Source organism: Cryptosporidium sp. chipmunk genotype I, assembly GCF_004936735.1.
Source record: "Cryptosporidium sp. chipmunk genotype I strain 37763 chromosome Unknown contig_17, whole genome shotgun sequence".
NCBI lineage: Eukaryota > Apicomplexa > Conoidasida > Eucoccidiorida > Cryptosporidiidae > Cryptosporidium > Cryptosporidium sp. chipmunk genotype I.
This window is the reverse complement of record NW_027125614.1, coordinates 483,894-509,214: the sequence shown is the minus strand read 5'-3', so window position 1 is coordinate 509,214 and position 25,321 is coordinate 483,894. Positions and strand designations below refer to the sequence as shown.

General features: G+C 28.2%; 4 protein-coding genes across 4 annotated transcripts; all 4 read right to left on the bottom strand.

Moving 5' to 3' along the window:
* Positions 1-80: 80 nt before the first annotated feature.
* On the bottom strand, positions 81-4,646 carry ELE39_001163 (putative low complexity; the record flags this gene model as incomplete). The annotated part of the gene is made up of 1 exon (XM_067344202.1): positions 81-4,646. The coding sequence occupies one exon, from the start codon at positions 4,644-4,646 to the stop codon at positions 81-83; it is 4,566 nt and encodes a 1,521-aa protein (XP_067200240.1).
* Positions 4,647-5,097: 451 nt separating this feature from the next.
* ELE39_001161 (separin (caspase fold protease)) lies at positions 5,098-12,462 on the bottom strand (the record flags this gene model as incomplete). Its single annotated transcript, XM_067344200.1, has 1 exon — positions 5,098-12,462. One exon carries the CDS (start codon positions 12,460-12,462, stop codon positions 5,098-5,100), a length of 7,365 nt encoding a protein of 2,454 aa, XP_067200238.1.
* Positions 12,463-13,227: 765 nt separating this feature from the next.
* Positions 13,228-15,681, bottom strand: ELE39_001160 (putative low complexity; the record flags this gene model as incomplete). Its single annotated transcript, XM_067344199.1, has 1 exon — positions 13,228-15,681. The coding sequence occupies one exon, from the start codon at positions 15,679-15,681 to the stop codon at positions 13,228-13,230; it is 2,454 nt and encodes an 817-aa protein (XP_067200237.1).
* Positions 15,682-16,035: 354 nt separating this feature from the next.
* On the bottom strand, positions 16,036-25,048 carry ELE39_001159 (ABC transporter with ATpase domain plus 3 transmembrane regions; the record flags this gene model as incomplete). The annotated part of the gene is made up of 6 exons (XM_067344198.1): positions 16,036-16,068; positions 16,197-16,256; positions 16,306-17,189; positions 17,239-17,300; positions 17,473-19,499; positions 19,715-25,048. The coding sequence occupies 6 exons, from the start codon at positions 25,046-25,048 to the stop codon at positions 16,036-16,038; spliced, it is 8,400 nt and encodes a 2,799-aa protein (XP_067200236.1).
* Between the last annotated feature and the right edge of the window lie 273 nt (positions 25,049-25,321).

The following is a 25,321-nucleotide window of genomic DNA, read 5'->3' as shown; positions in this document are numbered from 1 at the left end:
TAGAAAAAATGTTAAGATTTTCTTATTTAACTTAGATGTTCTGTTTGCAAGATTACTACGGGGAAGTTTGCATTTATTTCTTAATAATTTAAGTTAACTGGTATAATTGGACAAAGTATTGGAGAATAACTGTTATTTGTGTTATCAGGATGGTAGTTTTCAGATTCTTCCACAGTTTTTTGAAATGTTGTTGTTTTATCAGTTTGAGATGCGAAGTCATCATTTGATCCGATCGGGCAAGTATTATAATCAATTAGGTCTTCAATATTGTTGAATTGATTTATCCAATTAATTTGGGATTCGGTTGGAGTGTTAGAATGAATTTCTTTTGCTTCATAACCCTTCCTTATTGGAGTGTGCGAAGAAAAGAATAAGGGGAGACAATCTTTATTTTTATCTTCTGACCAATTTGACATGAAAGATAATGAAAGGGGAACTAAAAATTCATTTTCAATTTGATTAACATTATCAAAGGCTTTCAAATAATCATTTTTAGTATTGGTATCATAATAAACACTATTTTTTTCAATAGTTTTCCCATTCAAACATTCGAAATGTATTTTACTGCCCAATAAATGAAAATCTTTATTAATAGTTCTTCTGCGTTTCTGTTTATTTGATTTGTTTTCGGAGGAACTTGAATCTTGAACCCTATTATATTCAATAGATTCTGCTGAGTGATGTTCTCCAAAATGCACTTTTGTAACTTTATTTTCTTTTGTTTTGTTTTCATCATTTGCTTTAATATATTTTGAATTTCCCAAAATAATTGAAGTTTCACCATCGCATTCTCCAAATTTATCTTCCAAAGTTTTGCAACTATCAGCCTTATCCTTTTCTCCATTATAGTTTTCATTTTTTTCAGTTTTTTTTGAAGTAGAATAACTTTCTAGAACTTTTAATAGATTAAAATCTTTATGATAATCAAGATTTTTATTAAAACCTAAGTTTAGATTGAAGTAAAACTTGCATCCAAAGGGATGTAGTGTCCGGGTTCCATAGACCATATTAATCCATGATTCACCAACAATGTTTATTCCTTTTAAAACATGATAGCTCACTTCATCTTTTGCAGTTTTGTTTATGCCTTCTATCTTTTTTATGAGTTGAAAATCAAGGAAGTCGTTACAAACAATTAGGTTGATACAATTGTCTTCAATTTTATTCAAAAATTTCTTAATTTGTTCTTCCGAGTATTCAATAACATTTTCAAAGGAGATGGTGGAGTAAGTGTATATTGCTCCAACTTCTTTCAATTTTTTTTTTAAATTTTCGGAAAGACTTTGTTTAATTGAATCAATAATATAGACATTCCAGCCCCAAAGAGGCCATGGGCCTTGCGGAGGAACTATATTATGTATATTTGAATTATTATCTTTTTTATAAAAAAAACAGACCTCCTCTTTATATATGTTATTCTTACCATCAATTGCTGTGACTTTAGTCTTTCTTCGTCTTCTTTTCATTTGAACTACAGAATTAGAATGTATTATTTCATATTCTTTATAATCTATTTTTGTTCTTTTAGAGCAACTATCTAATACCCATGAAGGTGTAACAATATGTAGTATTTCTTCAAAATTTTTAACTTCCATGGGATTGTAATTACTAAAGTAATTTTTAATAACCTCGAGATCAGTGAAGAATTGGCATTTGCTTGGACCATATAGGGCAGAAACAGGTGAATTTGAGAATTCAGGATCAGCGTTAGTTAAACTTGATTTATAAGGCATTAAGTTACATGGCACAATAATTACACTGCTTGGAAAACCTCTTTCCCACTTTGATTTATTTCTTTCAATAACACTTGAAATTTCTCTCATGTTAGTTATATTTGGTCCATAGATTGATTTGAGTATTCTTTGTATGCAATTGCCCCAAATTGCATTGCTTAATAATTCCTGGCCTTCTTTTGATGAATTATAGATCTTGTTCATATGTGGAAAATTTTCAATAATTATAACGAGAAAATCATCCTCAACAAAATGCGTAGGAAATAATTTATTTTCACTTTGTATAGAAAATGCTGGACGACAAATTGGGGTAAACATATCTGGGTCTAGCGATCTTCTTTCAAAACAAGATGTTAAAAACCACTCTAGTGAAACAAATTGTTGAAACTCGAAATACCGAAAGATATTTTGAGAGCTAAAGTTTAAAAAATTAGTTTCATCTGAGTGAAGTTTTGAAAGTTCTAATACGCAATAAAATCTTGTAACATTTAACCAAGAATAAATAAAATTTGAAATATTCATTTCTTTGGAGGCACTAAACTTTGAATATTGTTTAATATATTCCTTTTCAAGATGGGAAAGTTTAATAACTTTCGCACCTTCTTCGGCAGCTCTTGCAGTAAAATAATCAAGCCTCTCAAAATCAAAACCAATAAAACATAATGCAGTTTCTTCAAATATTTTTGTTGAAAAGCTCTCAATTGATGAATTAATCTGGTTTGAATTAAGCCCTTTTACATTAGTTGATTTTGTTTGAAAGCCAACTAAATTTTGAGTTTGCTCAAGCCTTTGAATTGGGTTTATAGTTCCAATTCTATGCAAAAGTTGTTTACCCATTGGTGTAGAGAGGGAAACATAATTTGAATTTGTATGTGAAGAAAACCCAATTCCTTTAAAATTTAACCACTGAATATTTGCAGATACTGAGTTTGGAGTTCTTGATCTTATTCCTGACGATGGTAATAACGGGGGGTTGTTCTGAGTATTATTTTGCGATAAAGCGAGCAGAGCCTGGTTTTCAACAGAAGATGATGAACCTGTTAAATTAGGGAAGTTTCCAATTCCATGAGTAAACATTGATCCAACTTGCGCATTGATACTATCATAAATGCCATTAGAGGTAGATAAATCAAGCAAAATATTTGAAAATGTTGAATTTGAAGCGTGTATATTCTTAGGTTGAATTTGAGATAAAGTAGAATTATTAATTGCTGAATTACCAATAGTAACAAAGTTCTGAGAACTATTCCTACAATTAACATTTGGATAGTTTTTTTGAAGATTTTGAAGTTGTGAAGTTGGGTTTAAACGTTTTCTTGGTAGCGAAAAAAAAGGAATTGTGTAATTCAAAGTCTGTGCTTGAGCTTTTTCCTGATTATTCTTGATATTTTCTGCATTTTTTCTGGAATTTTTGAAATATACTTTAGTGTAGGGCTTCAATTGGTTTGCCAGTTCCACAAGAGTTGGACTAATTGAACGTACGGTCGCATTTAATAATGGAATAAGCTTTTCCCAAATTAATATTGGATTGTTTATTTCGTTAGGGAAGAACGGAGGTTCTGCAAGGCTTTCAATTGAGACACTACATGTAAATATGTCAGGGCAAAGCAATTTAAACCCATTTAATATCACATATAATGAATTAGGCAGAAATAATCCTTCAATATTTAACTCATAGAAGCCTTGGGCCTTATTTTTAGGATTATGGATAAAATTACAGTCACATGTTGATGCTTTAAAGACAGTATCTTTTACAGGGAAGTTAGATATTATACGTTTGGTATCTTTTAAAAACCAGTATGGATTTGTTGAGTTGGAGATTTTTTTCACTGCCAAATTGTGTTTACTTTCATTTTCTTTCATTTTTTTTTCTTCTGAAGATTTTTTAAGAATATCCAAAAATGTTACGACATCATTTCCATTGATGTAAATACAACTTCCTGGAGAATAAAAAAATGTTTTCAAATTTGGATATTGGACAGAAATAAATTTTTTTATTTGCTCGAAACGTGAATAGTTTGGAATATTATTGGATTTATATTCCTTTAGTTTTGAATAAGACAATTTTTCAAAATACTGATTATCCAATTCGTCTATTGAAGAGTGGTTTGTATCCTGCAATTCAACCCCACCAGCCACTGGATTTATTTTGTGGGATAGAGTATTTTCGGAATTATTAGCATTTTCAAAATATGATTTAAGTTTTATACCTTTTTTATTTAATAATTCTCTTAGCTCATAGCAAGTTTTTGGAAAAATACATTCTTTAGGACCGATAATCACGCACCAATCTCTTGCCTCAATAAATACTTGGTTGTTAGTTTCCCAATTTATATCAAATACCTTATTGGGCGTTTTTTCACTGGAATACGCCTTCATTAATGTAACAACCAAATCATTGATAACTATATTTGTTGCTCTCCCTTCAAACAAATAATATTGTAAATTAGATGCAATCAAATTAATTACTGCATTTTTTGATTCCTTTGAAATCAAATCATTAGATTTATTTCCAAGTTCATCAACATTAAATTTTTTGGTCTGACTTTCTGAAAAACCTTCAATTATATTTTCTGTCATAAGATTCAAATACTTTGTATGATGGGGATTTGATAGTAGCGCAGTAAGAGAAAGTAGTAGAGGATTGTTAGATCTAAGCTTAATAGCTGACGAAACTTGAATTGTTTTGTGAACATCGGTTGCAATCACTTTTAGATGCCCACTCTCATTTTGTGGATAGAAAATATCTTGTTCTTTTGTTTTAGAACTACTACTGTAATTAAGCAGGCTTGAAACCTCATTTACAACAAATTGTATTGATTTTGAAAGTCTTGAATCGTCATTTTCAACCTTCTTTTCAGAATATTCTTGTTTCGATGCATCATTAATGCCAATATAACTTGACTCTTTCATTATAATCCTAAATAATAATATGGAATATATCAGACAAATTTTATATAATTTACTTGTTAACCGAAAATTTGGAGAACAATAACTGAAACTGCGTTGATCAATATTTGACTTGAAAACTCAGTCTAAACACCAAATTAAGAATGAACCAAACAAATCTAATTACTGCAACAAATCCTATCACAAAGTACTTCTTATTTAGGCGTGCATGTTATCAATTCTTTTTAGTTTTTTCATGAGAGATTACAGTTAATTATATTTTGTGCCAGTCATTCTGTGGGGTGTAGTGTTTTACCGCCCATGTAAATTGTGGGCCAATACAACGATATATTTTGCGGCATAGACTAGTCATTAAAGAAAATATTAGACGAATTATAGCGATTTTCAAAATAAGTTTATATTTTGCGCGTTAAACTAAAAATTAATCTATAAGACTTTAAATGAATCATTAATATTAAATTGGATAGCCAAAGCACACACAGGATGACCCATTCAATAAAGGAAGCTTGCATTCTTGTTTTGCGAGCGTAATTGATTCAATCAATGAGAGTTTTGATCCGACCCAATTGTCAAAAATTGACATGGTAAAACGGTCTATATCTTGATCAGTAACGTCCCAAAGTGCTCCAAGGACGAAAGGGCTCCCACCAATTAAGTAGTGCATTGGTGTAAAGAATACATGATTTGACCCGTATGATCGTATTTTAGAAGAGCTGCAACCGATTAACAAAGAAGGAGGTATATGAAAATGATACCTGTCGCAGTCAAAATTCTCATTTACTATTCCTCTTTCGAATGCCTCTCCTTGGATAAACTTTTCCCCAGCCTGGTGGCCACAAAAAAGATAGAGATTGGACTGATTAAAGCACATATTATTCATTATAACTGTTGCTTGGGGAATTGAGCTCGATATTCCTGAACATTTTGAACCAAGTTTTTGTTTAATAAATGAAATAATGGTCTTTTCAGTTTCTTCTAGGTCCCCTGTTGGATTTATACAATAATACAAATTACAGGAGTTAGAGAGTAAGTAAAAGTTGCTTTCTTTAGGTTTCTGGAGTTTACTAAACAAATGATCTATGTTATATTTGCACATTCTTCTGTTAATTCCTCTAGTTATCGGTTGTAATCTCAAATCACAAATGCTCTCTATTGGCAGACTAATTAATATTTTATCTAAAAAAATAATTACAGGAAAATTTTCAACTTTATTTTTACTTGGCTGGAACTTTATTTTCTTGAACTTTATAAAGAGATCATTTAGATCAAAATTAAGTATATTGCTAGATTCTAATACAGCAAGGATTTGAAGCGCATTATTTGTCAAAGAAAATAGGATAGTGTCAATCAATGACTGATTAATATTAGTTAGATGAGTATTTATAAATTCCACTACTTGTTTAATATTTTTCCCGGTATTTAACTCTTTACGCCATCCATAAAACAGTTTAGTTATCCATCCCTTTAATATTTGATTCGAGAACTTATTTAGCCAATTATTTAACCTAGATTCAATAGATATTCTTTTATTCCACCATTGTCTCGCCTGCTGACTAGAATTAGTGTTAAAATCAACGTTAACAATACTTTCTGTATTCATACGTTGAATATTATCAAATTCCTCCAATAGTTTATTTATTTGTATATTTTCAACGAAATGAAGCAAAGTTAATTTTGATGAACCTTGAATTAATTGATTATTTACAATAGCTCCTTTATATGAATATTTATTGAAAGAGAAATCTTTGGTAATTTGTAACAAGGAATATCTACTGCGATTTGAATTTTTATACGTAAAATTAGTGAAGAATGTTGAAAATCGGACGTAAACCGTCGAAATATTATTTCCAATTTCTTTAATGGATGTTTCCTCCCCCCATCGCCAACTTGTTAACTGGTTGCTTTTATTTTCTAGGAAAAATTTTAGTAGAATTGAATAAGAACTTCTATCAGAAACTGAATTAAAATTCTTGTCTCTAGTTTTAAAATATTCGAACTCCCTTTGAATTTTTCTAATTGACTGTATGATTGAAAATGAATAATCGCTCACTAATGCAAAGGGTGTCAATGAATTAATAAAACAACAAAAAATGGTATTCCAACTTGTATCTGGATAGCACAGTACTTTCATCAATAATACAGTATCTAAAATGATTGATACTGAAAGTTGGTTAAGCGAATAATAATTCATTCTTTCGTTCAAAAGAATATGATTTAAAATAGCATTTACAAATATTAAAATTTGCTTAAACAGATATAATCTATTTTTTATACATGATTCATTTTCATCCAACTGGTCAGTTAACAAAGTTAACTCATATTTTCCGACAAAAAAGTCGCTAGACATTAATTTATTTTCATTATTTGAACAAATAAATTTTGTGGGTTCAATTGATTTCACTTGAGATTCTAATGGAGTTAGTTCGATTGATAGTATTTGCTTTATTGAAATAATTAGATTGCATATTTCTTTTATTGTAAATTCAATGCTGTTTTTTTTAATATTAGAGTTGAACTTTTTAGTAATATCAAATTCAGTCTCCAAAATTACAATGTTCTCATCCGTTTTTTTTTGGCATTTTTTACTAAAATAATTGCCAATAATTTGAGTATACTTCGAAGAAATAAATATTAAAATATAATTAATAGCATTACAGAAAAAAAATGTAAAATGCTTGTTTTTTGAATGCTCAGTTAGATTTATTGATAGTAGCTCCAGAATTAAGTTGGAAGAGCTTAGATCATGCTTAAGCAGTTTAATAATAATTCTTCCCAAAGTTTGTATGCTTTTATACTGGTGAATTTCTGTTGAGTATTCTTCAAAAATTTGGAAAATGAAGGAGAAGTTATTAGTATAGTAGTCTTTAATGATTGATAAACTATTGTTCAAAGTAAAATATATTAGTACAAATAGTAGCATCATTAATAGAACTTCTTCTTCAAATAGGCTTAAAGATTCACAATCTGAAATTATTTTAATATATTCCAATATTTCTTTAAGAAAAATAGTTTGTGATGAGCATTCAGAATTCTCACAGTTATTTTCTTCATATAAAATCTGTTTAAATAAGTCGAGGTTGTCTATGGAATAAACTAAATTATATTGAGAGTCTGATCTTGAAAATATATGGTTTAGTAAGGTAGGGAGCTGATAGAAGTAAAATATTATGAACTTTTTATAGGGTATAGTCCACTTTTTGTAAAATGTTATCAACTTATTATATACACTTTGCGATCTCTCAATCACCCCTAACTTCCACCAGAATTCTCCTAATTGAAACAATGACTTTATCACCAAATCAACATAGTAAATTTGAGAATTATGTGATATGCAGGCTGACAAAATAGTACCCTGCCAATTTAAAGAATTAATATTGCACGTTTCCAAAAATGATGTAATTACTTGTAAAATTTTATTTGATTCAAGCAAATAAAATAACGAAATATCCGGTTGATTTGCATCCATAAAAAGAGTAGATAATTTATTTATTATTCTAATTAATAATCCCGTAATATTTTGACCATCTTTAACAATTTCATAAACTCTTACTTTGTTAATTATTTCTAAATATTGAAAAACCTCATTAATTTTATCAATATGCTCTACTTTTAGCACAATTAAATTGAGTAGAGTTTCTGTAACTGATAGTGGAGTTGGTAATTTTTCATCTAGAAAATCACTTGATAATAAATATTTGCTTTCAATTAAAAATATTAATCCGTCGGAGTAAATTTTTGCAATGTTTATCCATCTTGGAATAGATTCGTTTGAATGATATATCTCATCAATTATTTGAGCTGAATTATAAAGAATATTTGAAATAAACAATCCAATATTAATAATCAGTATTTCCTTCTGCTCATTACTTTTTAAAGTTAATTCTAAATTGCTAATAAACTCATTTAAAGAAAAATGAATTTTTTTAGATATATATTCTTTCTCAACTAAAATTTCAGTTTCTAGCGACAAAATAAATGTCCAACATGGGCTAAATAGATATAGTGCAGCACCAATTAGCTTTCTAAATAACATTGGATCCAAATCTTGTAAAAGAACTAATTCTTGTACTTCATAAACGACATTAAATAATATTTCAAGTTCAGCTAGTCCCATTTCATGAATGAAGTTCCAATAAATCTCTTGATCGGTATCTATATATCTATTGGTTTCAAATCGAACAAAAGTTTTAATATTTGTAGTTGATTCTGAGTAATTATTATCTTCAGACTTAGATAAATTATTTTGTTCATTTTGTTTAGATTTACTTAGATTTTTATTAATAGGTATAGGTATATCATCAAATTCACTTAAAGTGATATCACCTTCTTCAATGTTTTTTAAAAAATTTGAATTCTGCCCGTATAAAACTGTATCATTGTTTATTTTTTGTTGCTCACATTCCCAATATTTTAAAGAAAGTAATATATGAAAGTTTTGGTCATCACAATATTTATAAATTCTTAAATATTTGTACAATAAATCAACTGATTCCTGCAAAATTAGGTGAATTCTGTTATTTTTATCTTTAGATAAATTTGTAGTAATAATGATGGGTAAACTACTACTTAAATCTTCAAAGAACAATAAATAAATTTTATAGATATTTATTCTAGACAAATATAATAATTTATAATTTACAGTTAAACTGTTTATCATTGAATTTAATTCATCGAGGAGTTTATTTACTTCATTTTTGTAAATTATCTTAGAGTTAACTTGGATAATATTCTCGCTTTGAATATTGAATATAATTTTTAATAGCCATAAATAGTAATTTAAAAATTCAACTTTAAACTTGAAATATAACTCGAAGTTTAATTTAGATGATGAAATTAATATTTGTTTAGTTTTCTCATCTACAAATTTATTTACTTGTTTATAAACATTCATCAATTCTTCGCAAAATCCATTTGAAATACCTTTTTTAAATATTTGCATGTATTTTTTAGATACTTCACGAAAGTAAAGATAGTAATTTAGCTCCAAACTAAACCAAAGCATTTTGATTATATAATTTCTATCATTTTCAATTTCAGGGTATCTATATAAAGCCATTTTGTCTACAGAAAATTCATTGATTAAAAGCATTTTCGTTTTAGCAAACCTTGCAATGATTGAACTTAATAAATTAAAAAAATATTGCCTGATTAATTTTTCACAATCATTCGTATTACTCTCAACTTTAATATTCTTTAAGTTAATTTTGTCAAAATCTTCAATAAACGGAAAAAGTTCAAATATTTTATTACCAAGTATGAACAAATAGCTACGATCGTCAATTAGTGTGAAAAGAGTACGTATATTCTCTTCTACTAATAATAATATGCTATTTAAATAAGATTGAGTAGGTTCTTGCGAGAATTGAAGTTGAATTGAAGAAATTATTTGGTCTATTGCTATTAAAAACAATAAAATATGTATTGGAAAATCAACTTCACTATCCTGTAACTTTTGTGTGAGCGTAACTACTTCTCTATCGTTTATCTTATTAAACTTAGATTTACTTCTAGCAATATAAGATATTGCTGATGTTTGGATTCTTTTAATTGTCTGTGATTTTAATTGAGATATGCCTTTACTTTTTAATTTTTGAGTGAAAGGAGTAACATTTTCAAATTTTGCATTAGTGCTTTTCGGGACGAAATTAACATTTTTATGTTTAAAACTTTCATTACTGTTGATTTCAAAGTTATTGTTTTTCCAAAATCTTGCACATGTATTAGGATTTTTCGTCAAATCAAATGAGTTGTCGATTAAATTATTTTTTCCCTGCAAATAGTCATTTTTTCGAACAGGAGTTGAATATAAATGTTCTGATAAATCATCCTGGCTTTCTTCAATTATTTTCAACTTTTCTATTTTTTTTTCGATATCAGATATTGGTTCATTTGTTACAATCCATGGCACATTGAATGTATTTGATAAACACTTTAAAGCTAGACTTAATAATTTAACTGAATCTTGAAATTTTTTTATTGATTTCATTTGTGAAGAAAGACGAATTAAATTTTCTGATGTTGAGAGTAAGAAATTTAATATTACTTCGTCCATATAACTATCTTCAACTTGTGCTGTATTCAAAATATTCTTAATAATTTCCTCCATAATAATAAAGAATTCATCTAATATAACGTTCGTAAATTGGATTGACTTCATTACTACTTCACAAATACTTGTTTTAAATTTAATATTCATTTTATTGGCAATACAAAAATTTTCCTCAGTCCTACACTCCTGAGGTTGATTGCTTTGAATTTCTAAAACTAGGGACAAGATCTTGACTACTTTATGAATGCAGTTTTCACACAAAACTTCGAAATTTTTACTTTTGCTTCTTAAAAAAAAAATCTGTCTTACTGTATAATCCAACAATAAAGTGCGATAACTATCCATATTTTTGAAAAAAACTTGATCAAAAGAGTACTTTTCTTTTAAAATATTTTTGAGTATTAAGCATTGTGAATTAAGTAAATTACCAACAATAAAAATTAAATTTTTGTCAAGATCAATTTTAGAATAAGAATTAATTACCCCTATTGTTAGAAATAAATAGCTTGTTAGTACCTTTTGAAATCTTTGGTCAAAAGTTATAGTAAGACTAAGTTTGTTTGGCGAATACTGTCTAAAACATAGTCTTTCAAGTAATAATTGATTTGGAATACAAAGATTCGCTTTCAAATAGTGTAGCTCCATCATTACAAGCTTTAATCTTTCAAATTTAATTTCAAAACTATAATATTCTATTGAATTGATAAAAAGATAGTCATTTATTCTAATACTCAAATCAGTTTCCGGATCATTTAATTTTTTCATGCCTTGATGAACAATATTAATAAGTAATGTTGATAAACCATTTAAAATAACAATTAAATCTAGAATTGTATTAAACATTCTAAATTTTATGAATGTATTAAATAATTTATCAATACCTTTGTATAAGCCACTGTCTTCAATTGCTCTTGATAATAAATTATTATTTAATGATTGATTTTCAAATAAATCAAAAATTTCAATATTATTCAGAGTATTAATAGATAAACTATCGCAGAAATGAACAATGATTAAGATTTGATAATAATATGATAAATTTGATTTTGAAATCAAATGAAATAACTCCTTAATATATTTTGCCAAACCCAATACATCTTCTGAAAGATTTCTCTGAGAATTATTAATTATAAATAATCTAGTTTTTAAATATTCCAACCAGTTGTCAAAACAAATAATCCATGAGAAGTATAATTCCTCCATTTCTGTTGATGAAGATTTAGAATTATGGTTTTGATAAATTTCCTTAGAAACCTTTGCTATTGAAGATATCAATACTTTTTCAGTATTCCAAACTCTCAGTATACCTTTTTTAAAAAACAGCAAATCTCCAATTATAAAGCAAGGAAGAATATTGTGAGACAAAATTAGATAATAAATCAATATTTTTTTATTTTTAAGTTCAATACAGCAAACTGAAACAAATCCATAAATTTTATATATATCATTAAAATTACTTAATACTTGGTTGATATTTGTTTGAAACAACTTTTCTATTTGGCTAAAATTTGTCATTTTCATCAACTCTTCTTTAATTGATATTATTATTTCCATACGGGCACTACATTGAAAAATTCCCATTAAACTATCAAAAATATCAGACGAGTTTGCATTATTTTTATGTTTCGATTCATTATTGATGTGTTTATTTTCGAAAGAAAAAATGTTACTGATCCTTTGTAATAATAACTCTAGACACTGAATTAACAAATCTTCAAATCTATTGCTTCTTGAGAGCTCGAACAACGCCTCAAATAGATTATTATCCATTCCCGAAACTTATTCTATCTCAAAATAAAAGCAATTAGAGGCAAATAAGTATTTAGCACAACTAAACCATTACATGGTTTATAACCGCCAAGCTCAAATTATTTATTGCGTTATTCTGAATTTGAAACTACTTAATAATATATATAAACTTGTTTATCACGAATAAATAGGATTTCCAGTTGCCTTTAATTACAGAATTTTTAACTTAATAGCTTAATAAGCATTTATATGACCAAAGTTTAATTTTATTATTAAATATTATTGCATTGTTATTTTGAAGTTGTTACTCTCAATGGTAAATGATAACTTGAGATTGTTACATGATATTAAGTTTTTATCGTTTATTTTCATATTACTAATAATTTAACACTAAACTAAAAAATAATAGTGTTATTTCTTTAATTATCTGATTATTTCATAAATAATATTATTAAAACCAAATTCGCACTAAAGAACAAGTGAAGATATTTATATTCATCTAAAAATAATAAATAAAGCTACTCAATTGATTTTCTCAATATGATTAAACTATGAACAATTTTGTTTCGTGAATATAATTTTAAAAGCTAAGATTAAATTTACAATTATAATTTATTGTTTTCTAGTGGATACATTACATAAATTTCAGATTATATGCCCATCCCATTCACTCAAAACTTCATCTTTTAGATAAAGTTAATATTTAAAACTACATAATCTGCTAATGCAATAACTGCCCATTCTTTCACTCCTCATTTTGTAACAAGAATAATCTTTCTCCATAAATCAGCTACTAAAAAGTGTTATATTATTAAATGGTAATATGAATAGTAATAAAATGTCTAATCTAGATAAGACCCCAATATTTTCTATAAATAAGTGATCAAAATATGAACGCTCATTTGGCTTTCTTTCAAAATTAAGTTTTTTTTTAACAAAATTATAGTTAAGCTTAATGTTATTAATGATAATTATATCATATTCTTCAATAACCATTTCTCTATTTAACCAATTTTCGTACCTTGGGAGCTCTTTAAAGTTTTTTTTTTCGAGTCCAAATTTAATATTCTCTGCTTTGAACAACAAATACTCCTCTTCTAATATTTTTGAAGAAATGTTTAAAGTATGAAGAGCATGTTTAATCATTTTCGCATATTCAAACCTGCTTGCAAGAATCAATATTTTTGTGTTTGGGATTATGATTTTCTTGCAGAAAGCTATCATGCTTATTATATTTATTCTGTTAATGTAATTCATACTATTGATCATTATTGCAATTGAGTTTAAAGCCAATAAAATAATATGTTTTTGCAATTCTGTCAAGTACAGTATTTTCTTGATAACATTGCAATCTATATTCGGAAAATTTAATAAATAACTAAATAATTCTTGCCTTTTGTTCACAAAAAAACAGTTATTAAAATCAAATATTTCTTGCCTAGAAAATACACTTTTTAATTTTTCAGAAAAAATAACGACGAATTTGTTATTGATATCTTTATTTTCACTTGATGAATTATAAATCAATTTTTCAAATATTTCAATATTCATATTTTCTATTAAAGATAAATAAGGTTGGGGAAATTTTAATGAATAACGTCTTATTAATCTTGTTTTTTTTTTATATTTGTAATAATTCAATAAATAGATAATAACGCAATGTTTATAAATACTTGGATCCATTCCAGGATCAGTTATTTTTAATTTTAGCGTCAAAATATTTCTCTTAAACTTTAGTGATTGTTTAACAAAAATCACACTCAATACAATAGCTAGCTGTCTAAAGGACATAATTTGTCTTCCATTCATTGCAATTTGCTTATTAAATGGTTGTATTAGTGCTACATCACCTTTTCGAAAAATTTGATTATTGCATATTGCGTTTACAGTTAAAATAGAATTCTCATACTTTATTACTTCAAATTCCAAATCATCTGAAGTTATTCTAGAGTTTAGCTTTAGTTTAGTAGAATTCTGAATTGGGTTGTATTTATTTTCTAAATTTTTATTTGCTGATTCAAACTTAAGCTTTTTATTATGTTTTGACCAGTATATAAATTTTGAATTAAGATACATTGTAATTTTTTTTTGTTCTAAATATCGGTAATATTTTAATGAATTATATTTTTGATCCCTAAATTTATCAAATTTATCGTTTTTTAAGATCAAATTGTGAATTACCTTGCTACCAAATGATTTACAAATAATGCTCTCTACATCTCTTACCTTAGTTGAAAGCTTATTTTGGAACTCAATGGATAAATTCACTCTCTCTTCAATAAAAAACTTTTTTGAAATGTCTGATTTGAAAACTATTCCACAAACTGGTATAGCTTTTACTATATTTATTAAAGACTTTGAAATACCTTGATCAATAAATAAAAACATATCCAGTAGTTCTTCCCAAAAATATGGAAATACTCCATAAGTGATTGATGACTTTAGAGTATCATTATTGTTATTTAGAATTGAAACCATTGTGATTAATATTTTTAAAACCCCATTATAATCATTAATTCTTAATAGACTAGATATCCATACCAATATTTGAATTGACCACTGTGCAGGGTTAGAATCATTTAAAAATTTACAGGCCAATTTTACAATTGAATTACAAATCGGAATAACTTCGTCCATTATTGGAGGGAAGTAAACAGTGTAGGTGCAAGGAGAGAAAGTTGACAAGAATTTTTTATTGACTATTATAATCGATTTTATAGCATTAAAATGCGTATTACAGAAATTGTTAAACAAGTTTTTTAAATCAATAAACTCTACTCCTCTAGTATTTTGATATATCAAGTTATTCAAAAAGTTCCAAATTAATACATTTTCAACAGTAAATTCTGCTGCTGAAATTGAATTTATGCAGCATTTGGCATCTTTGGTGAACAGAAAAAATTTGCAAAAAAATTCAGTCTCCACTTTCCCAGTTAAATTCATTCCTAGAACTTTAAATATTCTAGTAGAATGGCTCGGATTAGATTTAGTACATATATCATTCTTATATTCTGTATTATTTATTATATTAAAATAATAACTGCAAAATGAGTTATATTTAGTAATTAATTTGATTATATCTTGATTTAAATTATTTTCAATTTTTGATTTAATTTCATCTTTATGCATGAAAGATTTTCTTTTTAATTTGAATGAACTGTTATATGTATTATCATTTGATATTTTTGGGAAAGTATTATGAGTATATTTTAAAAAGCTCGATTCATAATCGTTTGACATTCTAACTTATACACAAATTAAAGTTAAATCTTGTTAACGATTTATTATCTATTGAGAACAATTTATTCTTATATTGGGATTTAAAATTTATTATTCTAAACGTGTAATTATTCTTTTAATTTTATGAAGTTTTGTAAGAAATATAATTTTTTCTTTTATTTTTGAATTTCGAGCATGTTTTTTCTGTTTATCAGCACCTTTATATAAAGTATTAGTATTTCCTAAAAAGAATAATAGTTGATCAATCAATTAAGCTTTTAATTATTAAAATAAGAACAAATTGGAGCTAATGTAAACCGAAAAATATCCTATCAAAAATTTTAAATTAGCATAAGCTAGAATTTGTGGAATAAGCTAATTTACGTTCAGTGGGATGTTGATAAGTAGCTGCCGAGAAATTAAAATATGGTTTCAATTATGTTTCCGTAATTTCTCTTAATTTATTTTTATCTTCGTTTAATAAATATTTCGTCTTAATTGAATTAAAACATAATACAAGATTTTGAAAAACTTACATGACCATCGTATCCAATACATGCCAATATTTGGCCTAGAGGATGCCAGTATATTCGCTCCTGTGTGTAATTATTATCTAAGTATAAAAAAAAAAAATGCAAAACTCACTATTGATCCAATACTTTCAAACTTGTTTAATTGTGAAATAGTTTTATTCTTCCCTAAATCGTTTAGACTTTGAGAATCCGTTGATTTCCAAGTTATTAGAGTATTTTCCTCATGCAAGCTTGCAAGCTTGTAATAATCTGAAAATAGCGCAAGTTTTGACCAAGAAATATCTTTAATTATTCCTGCGTTATTTACAGTTATGGTTTCAACACAATTCCAGAATTTAGATTTTTTTTTGAATATATATATATGATTGCTAATTGCAACTGTAATGCCGATACCACTGCTTACATGGTATGGTATCCAATCTAAACATGTATAGTGTTCTTCCATATTTGCAATGTCCAAATCTACAAAATGATCAGTTTTTCTAACCTTAAGTGTCTCTAGTTCCCATTCAACTTTCATTGCCATATCATTGCATGTGAAAATCCCTACTATTCCGTTAGAATCACATGCAGCAAAAATTAATCCATGGTCCTTACAGGCAAACTTAATATTGCTGATACTACCTTTAAATGGTGAAAAAGCAGTCGTAAGCTTCCAGGAACTACCGTTATTAATATTGAAGAAAACATCATTTTTAAAACTAGACTCATTTTCAAAAATAATATTATTTCTCATCATGTGATATGTGTCTTGGTACCCCTTTCTAGTTTCTGACCAAATTGTAATATTTTTTTTTGTGGTTCCAGCCACAAATAATTGACCAAAACATTCTGGTGCCCACGAAATTCTTGAAATCGTGCCAACAATACTACTATCATAGAGAGTAGATGTCTCCACCCATATTAATTTAAATAAATAATCAGAATTGGAATACGTTGGAAGAAGATCAAAAATGTGCAAATTTTGTTTAATATCTGCTATTACAAGCCGATCACCTGAAAAAATATTAAACAATTAAAAATTATGTAAGCTGTGTCTACTCACCAGAAGAATGGTAAGAAATCTCTGTGATATATTCATTCTTTTTTATTTCGTTGATAATATCACTAAAAATCATTTCTTTAAGTTATTCCGCCAAAAAAAAGTTAATAAATTCCAATAAAGTAAAATGGCCTTTCTCATTTTTTAATATATTCAAAAATTATTTTTCCGTTTTTTACAAGAAGCTTTTTGTTGTGAAATATTGATATCGAAGGCCTATGACCTACACTAATATACGTTAATTTTTTTTTATTTAGTATAGAATATAATTTTGCTTCAGTTTCCATGTCCAACGCACTCGTAGCTTCATCAAGGAAGCAAATAGATGGATTGAAAATAAATATTCTTGCAAATGCAAGTCTTTGCTGTTCACCGAGTGAAAGTATTGTTGACCAGTCTTTAATGGAGTCTAAGCAATTACCAGTTTCACTTTCAGAAAGCCTATCAGATAAATGTTTTAGCCCAACATCTTCAAGGATTTTCAATAAATATGAATCTAATTCTTCCTTATCTTTATATTCACGCCCATTAATTTTAATTGAGGGCTTTTTTGGATAAAACAATTGCTCCCTTAGAGTCGCTTGAGTGCAATAAGGTTTTTGTGGTATAAATAATAATTCACAAGAAGGCGGTTTGTAAATATTTCCTGACCCATTCTTCCAAATCCCACTAATTACCTTTAGCAATGATGATTTTCCAACACCAGAATCCCCTGTTATTAGGACTTTGTCACTTTGTTCAATCATAAAGTTGACATCAAAAAAGAGTTTTCTAGAATATTCTGGAGTATAAATCGAAACATTTTCAAACTTAATTTTTGGTTCTGACCATATTACCGATCTAATTTTGCCACTTAGACTTATCACAGATCTTCCTTGTATGCTGGTTAATTCTAGGTTAACACAATTTTTTAATGACTTTAAAGTAATGCCACTTGCAAAATTAAGTCTAAATTCTGAAGATTTTTCTTTAACTTGCCTTAAAAACTCGTTTTCAAGCCTTAGGAAATCAATCTTTCTGCTAGTTTTGCAATCATTTCCAAAACTACTAATTAATTTTTCTCCAATATTTGTAGATTGCGATTCAATATAATTATCTGCCATCAATACAATAAAATGCCCTATTCTGTCTATTGATGAAAGCAAATTACTTATTTCTCTAAAAGTATTAACCAAAATGGATATATCCTCAACTATACTATTAAATGCAAGACTGCATTGATTAATTCTTCCAAGCTGGATATTTCCTGAAAAATAGTCCCCTGAGATAACTGCAACAGGCAGAATACGTATTAGGTTTCTAAAAATACTCCCAAAAAGCCCCATTTTGGACTCAAAAGATCTTTTCATGGTTAAATTGAGAAGCAGTGAATTTAAGATTTGTTTGTGTTTTTTCATTTCACACTGAGCTCCTCCATACATAGCAACGTTTTCTGCATTTTCACCAACTCTCATAATTGAATATCTAAAGTCACTTTCAAGCTTTTTCTCTTGAACTTTTAACAATATTATACTCATGCCTAATTTAGCAGTAAAAACTGTGCCAAAAAATGAATAAATAACTGCTGAAATAAACAATTTGAAATTAATATTATATAGCAAGATTGAATAAACAAGAAGGTCAAAGAAGTTGTCGATACAACGACATATTAACAACAATAAATGTGATGAGAACAGCGAAATGTCCTCTCCAATTCTTTGGTCAGGATTATCAATCGTCTTATTTATTGAGAACTGATAATAGGTTAAATCAGAATAATATTGCTTCAAAATTAAATCAGTTAGCCACATCCTTAAATCGATTTGAATTCGAATAGAAATGTCAGTTCTAGCGCAATTAATTGCTCCATTTATTATAAGCATTAAAAAGTAGTAGAACAAAATTCTGTGGAATTTCTTTTGGTTTTTGGTTTCTAGTGCACTCCAGAAACTACCAATTAATACAGAGAAGTAATATGAAACTATTGAAGAACTAAGAATTAACAAAAAAGTCAGTAACAATTTATATTTAGGCAGCTCAATCTTAGATAAAATACTTTTTCTATTTAAATTAATAGGCTTACCAATTGATTTATTTGAACCATTCGAAGTAAAATATGCATAACATAATCCCCAAACCATTCTAACAGAGCCAATAATTCCTTGTTTGACAGCATAATCAATCTGTCTTTTTTTTGCATTTTCATATATTTCTCTTTCATTGTCTTGTATACTGTTTTCATTCCCTGAAGAATTATTTGGATAAAGAACACTCATTGAGCCTTTCTTTTAATAATTAAAAATAACGAAATCTTAATGGTTGATAATTTTCTAAGCATTTCCGAGTTTTAAAATAGATGAAATACAGTTAAAAAACATTAACGATATTTCATCAAAATGCTTTAAAAACGTAATAATTCTGTATAAAAAACTGCGATAAATAATAGCGGTCAGTGCAAATTGGAGAATGTCTAAAAATTTTATGCAAAAAGTCTACAAACAGGTTTGAATAATTGGTCAAATTCAGAGTGGATTTTGTTACACCAATCAACTATCAGTGAAGTAGACTCGTTGTACTTCTTACAATTTGTAAAAATTAGATCAACATCGGAACGATAATGTTCGATAGATTCGTACAAATCCTGCTTTATCTTATTCATTATTGTTGATAAGTCAATCGGTTGTTCAATAAGATTATAATAATCAGGAGCATCGCTTTCATCAACTGGGTGAATAAAAGGTGCTCCATATGGGGACTCAATTAGACATTGAGTTATTTTTTTGCACATGTGTTTCCATCCTCTAGAAAGAATGTAACTTTCATCATCGCAAAGCCTTCTAATTTGAATAGAATCTGATAATTCACACCCCCTCTTAATAAATTTTTGGCGTTTTCGCAAGGATTCTTTCATTGGTACTTCTGGTATTCCAGATAGAATATATCCGTTCGAAGGATTAAATATTAGCTGATTGCATTTAGTATTTTCAGAAATAAATGGGGGCTGGCTCATGCAAACAGGGACTCCATGCCCAAATAAAGACACGTAAATATTTGAAATATTTTGAAATATTAGTGGATCAAATGGGTATGAAGACAGCGAGATTGGACTGTTTAATATAATTTGTGAAATAAATATACAGCATTGTTTGATATCATCAATTGTTTTCCTATCTTTGTGTTGTTTATTAGTTAATGAATTAATAAGTGGTTCGAATTCTGCATGGGCTTGTAATAAGATAAATTCATCGAGAAGGTGAGGGAAATCTCGAATTATGTCATCAAATGTGCAGATAAAAACACTCCACAAACTATTAATTATTTTCCAATAGTTTGAATTATTTTTTTGAACTTTTAAACTTTCTTGAATTCCATTATATAATATTATATGGATTAGAGTACATACACACAAAGTTTTTAATAAATTCCTTGGAAATACATGAGCAGAAACAATATTTTTTGGTTCTTTTTTTTTAAAATTCCAAACATTGAATATTCCAATAATATTTAAAGCTCCAGATTTTTTATTCCCACATGTTGAAGTTATATTTTTTTGTGAATTTGCTTGCTTATTGCATTCGAAAAATGTTTCAAAAATCATATCATAAATAATTTCAGGGCAAATAGATTTGAATTTAATATTTTTTCCTAAATTGTCCTCAATAGATACAACCATGATTTCTGTAAACCCTTGAAGAGACAAACTGAAATAACATCTTAATGCATTAATTTGAATCACCGGATCATCAAGTTTATATAAGGGTCTTGAAACAGAACCATGTATAGATGAGTAACTATCCCACCAAGCATTATTATATGTAAATGGAAGGTCAATGAACCATAGTGGATCAAAATGAATACCAAAATCATTTCTAAACTCGTTGCTTACTGTTGAAAGAATATTAATAGGATGCTTTGATAAAATTCTAAACAATATTCCAAACATTCTAGCGTTCTCATATATATAGCTGTAATTTTTCGGTATACAAGCTATCAACTTACTGATTGTCGAAGTAATTTTATTGATTAAAGACGTATACTGACTATTTGAAATGGGTAATACTATTTTTTCTATTGCTTCAAAAATGCTGCACAATATTTCGGTATTAAATTGATCATGTGATGGATTTGTGTGTTTGTCTAATAGCTCTGATAAGAAGTAAAGTACTTCAAAACTGCTAGAATCTGCTTCAAAGTTCCATAAATAAGAAAGGGACTTAATTGAAAATAATAAAATCTCTAACTCATTAAGGAAAAAAACATTTGAAGTTAGGTTACTTAGCTCTTTGTTATTTCGGTGTCCAATCAATGAAGCTAACTCAAAAATAAACTTTTTTATGAATGAAAAAACAGCTGTTTTGATTGGCTGAATATCACTATTTGTTGAAACTTGAGAAGAAAGTTTATTATGTATTTTAATGATTGATATCAATGCCTTTTTTCTGACAAAAACATTCCAATCAAAATGATAGAGTGCACTCATTAGTATATTAAGCGACTGGAATGCTCTTTCTAAAATAGTTAAGTTATAAACACTACTGTCACCAAAAATATATCTTTCCATTCCTAGTTGGTATGCTGCTTCAAACTGTCCTATTACGTCAGTTTCATTCAAAAACTGTTGGTCCCACATACTCCAGGTTTGATATCTTGAAATCTTTGCTAGCCAATATTGGGATGAGTCTACAACTGTCCATAGTAGGTGAGCATTGAAATTAACAGAATTTAGCATTCGATTCATTGAGAATTGCTCCTCTTCATTAGCAATGATTTCTTTGTAATTTCTTGAAAACTTTAGCGGTTGCAACCAAATGTTGTCACTATTTGATAACTTTCCTACAAAGTGTTTTCTTTGTTGTAGATCATGAAGGAGAGATAACCTAGGAACCTCATTCATTTTGATGTTTGTATGAGTAAGCGAGTTTTGATTGTTTGTAACGCCCTGGACACATACTGAAGATGTAATAGATGAGTTTGATGCAGGCACTGCATCACGTTTATAACCTGATTTAATTTTTTGAGTCTCAAATTTTATTTCCTGAGAAACCGGTAGTTGTGGTTCTATAGTCTCTAATTCACAGTTTTTATTTTCTTCGCTCTGAACAATATAAATTAAAGTGTGTCCTGGCCAAAATTTACCAGTTCCACCCGAAATAGGTATATGCGATGCCAATTCCGTGCATAACCATTCTATATCATTGACTGATTTTAATGGGGGCTCGTAATATTTGAGAAGAATCTGACAAAGTATATTCATGTATCCAAATTGCCATGAAGTAATACCCCCATTTGATGAAGCTGAATAATTCTTTTTTTTGCCAGATATATCAGGCTGGGTCGAATTAGTCAAATTATTATCAAGAACCAACCTTTCAAAATTACTTTTATTATTTGGATGATTAGCACATCTCTTAGTACTTTCTAGTGATTCATCTTGGAATACAGAGTCAAATAATGGACCGAAACCAAATTTTATTGGTATAGGGATTCTTCCTGTATTTCCTAATCCAAGGATTGTGATGTTTGACTCTTTCAATATTATATTATTCGGGTCATGTGGCCAAAGAAAGGATGGAAGCAATTTTGTAATTGAATTAAAAAGTTGTTTTCTGGAAGCAACATTGCTGTAAACACCATCTATAAATGAAAGACAGTCAAAGATTAACTTTTCAATATCGTTTCTAGGAAAAATATTTCTCTTAACTCTAAATATTGATACCAATGGAATAAATGAAGAAATTCCTTCTTTAGATGTCAAATGAGGAGGTTGTAGTGGGGTTTGGTCTACCGTAAATAATGCATGGTCTAGAAATGTATTTTTATTAGAAAATTGAAAAGTAGAGGTAATTGTGAGATTTGGACATCCAACTCCTTCTACCCAAGCAGATCTAAATGCGAGCAGCTCGTCTTGAATTTCATTAAGCAGATATTGTTCATGTTGAGGAAGTTGCGCCGTTGCAATTTCTTTTTTAGATCTATGAATGAACTGTTGTGAAATACAAGATGCTATATGTAGAAAAAAATGTTGAGTTGTAAAATTTCGGTGGTTTTTTTTAATACAGTGTTTATTAATGAACGATTGGATAAATATATTGAAAAGTTTTGACTGTGAGTTTTGTTTAGTTGTAAAATCAAAATCAGAAAAGCCAAAGCCAACCTTACGTGCTTTGCTTTTTATCATCTGATTAACGTAGCACTGTAAACTATGAAAAACAATGTCTGACTTTAATCTAAATAAGGTTTGGCATTCTCTTTGATTCCAATTGACTAGTGGAAAACTTGGTGTACCATTTTGTTGTAAATTTATGTAAAAGTCTTTTACAGATAATGGAATGTAGTCATTTCCATTTTCTATGAGCAACAAACACCTTTCTAATGCTTCCTTCATTCTACATTTAACTAAGTCTTCTCCACAAAGTTTCTTTGCCATTTGACGCATTAAGTACCTTTTCATCCCCAACAACATCCAGCCGTCTGCAGGAAGTCGTTTCAAATTTGTTATATGAATATAAGACCCAAACCAAAGGCTGGCTAAGCGATCCAATAATATTATTATTGGTGCTGTTAGAGTTTTTATTTGCATCCTAAAATTGTCTTGGAAGTTGTTCTTTTTAATGTCAATTGTTGGTAAAATATTAGATGGCACTTTCTCAAAGGGGAGAATATCTAATGGAACAATAATAACATTACCGATTGTAATACCAATATCTGTTTCACTTAAATGAGAGTAGTAATTATTCTCTTGATAAAGTAGTGGTGGTGACGCATTAGAAAGCATCTCTACTTTACTTAGTGAGTCGGAAACTCTTCCATGACAAGTAAACAAATGTGAATACTGGTTGATAATATGATATTTTGAAAAAACAATGATTATTGACTTCATTGGAAGAGTGTTATTTAATAATTTCTCATATCCTTCGATGATTTCTACAACAAAGTTCGCGATACTAACAGTTTGAGATATATTTGTAGGTCTGAAGATTGACACCGTATTTTTCCCAATAGTTTTGTCTTCTCTTCTGTACTTTCCAATCAAAAGCACAACATTATTTGGATAAAGATGAGGAAAGGACTTTCCTGAGTCATAGCTATACTCAAAAGTATTTTCGTCAATCTTATTGGCTTCATTGACAAGAGAACTTGTCTTTAAAAAACCAGGCATTATTGCAGAATAGCCATCTGGTACAGTACATTTAAAAATCCATGGAGAGTTCCAAAATGGCGAAGTGTTTTCTGTAAGATATAGGACAGATGAAAGAGTTGGAAACCATGGTAATTTAGAATAAACATTTGGTATTATGGATATGTTAATTAAATCGTCATTTTCAATAACGTAATTTATTGGTGATTTAGGGGAATTTATCAGAAGTTCAAAGTTAACCTTGATTATTATCGAATACTTGTATTGATTCTCATTAATATCATTTGAGACTATATTAAGCCTTTTTTCATCAGAGATTGAAATTAATAATCGATTTTCAATAACATTATACTGATCGGGGCTAATTTCGCCATAATTTGATGAAATAAACCCATATGCCATTTGAAGAGTTGCTATATCAAAAACGTTGTGACCAACTATTTTGTTTGAATCTTCAAGAGTCGGTACAGGATTAATTGACCATCCTTCAAAATTAATCCCATTAATTTCAACAGATATAATATTACAATAGAGCAAAGACGGGGTTTGAATAAAAATCTTATTAGGAAGTTCTGTTTCACTTTCAAGAAATATTTCGCTAGTTCCATTAATAATCTTTTTAGAATGATTAAGTTTTAAATGAATGCTATGACTACATTTATTAAAGAAATGTTTACAGCTGTTTGCCAGCTCCATAATAATTTGATTTAAAATTAAAAATTACATGAATAATTGCTATAATAGATATGATAAAACGAATGTATTTCTATTTAGTTAGTAAGCCTCGGTACCAATTTGACCGCAAGTTTGATCTATAATTTGTTTATATACTCAATAAAAAAAATTTTCAGATGTAAATTCAAATGATTACAAAGGTTATTGCAGAATACAACTAAGAAGCATGCCGGAGTGCATTTTCTGAGACAAAGTGGTTAATCATTGTAAATTATCGAGAATTTTTTAAAATAA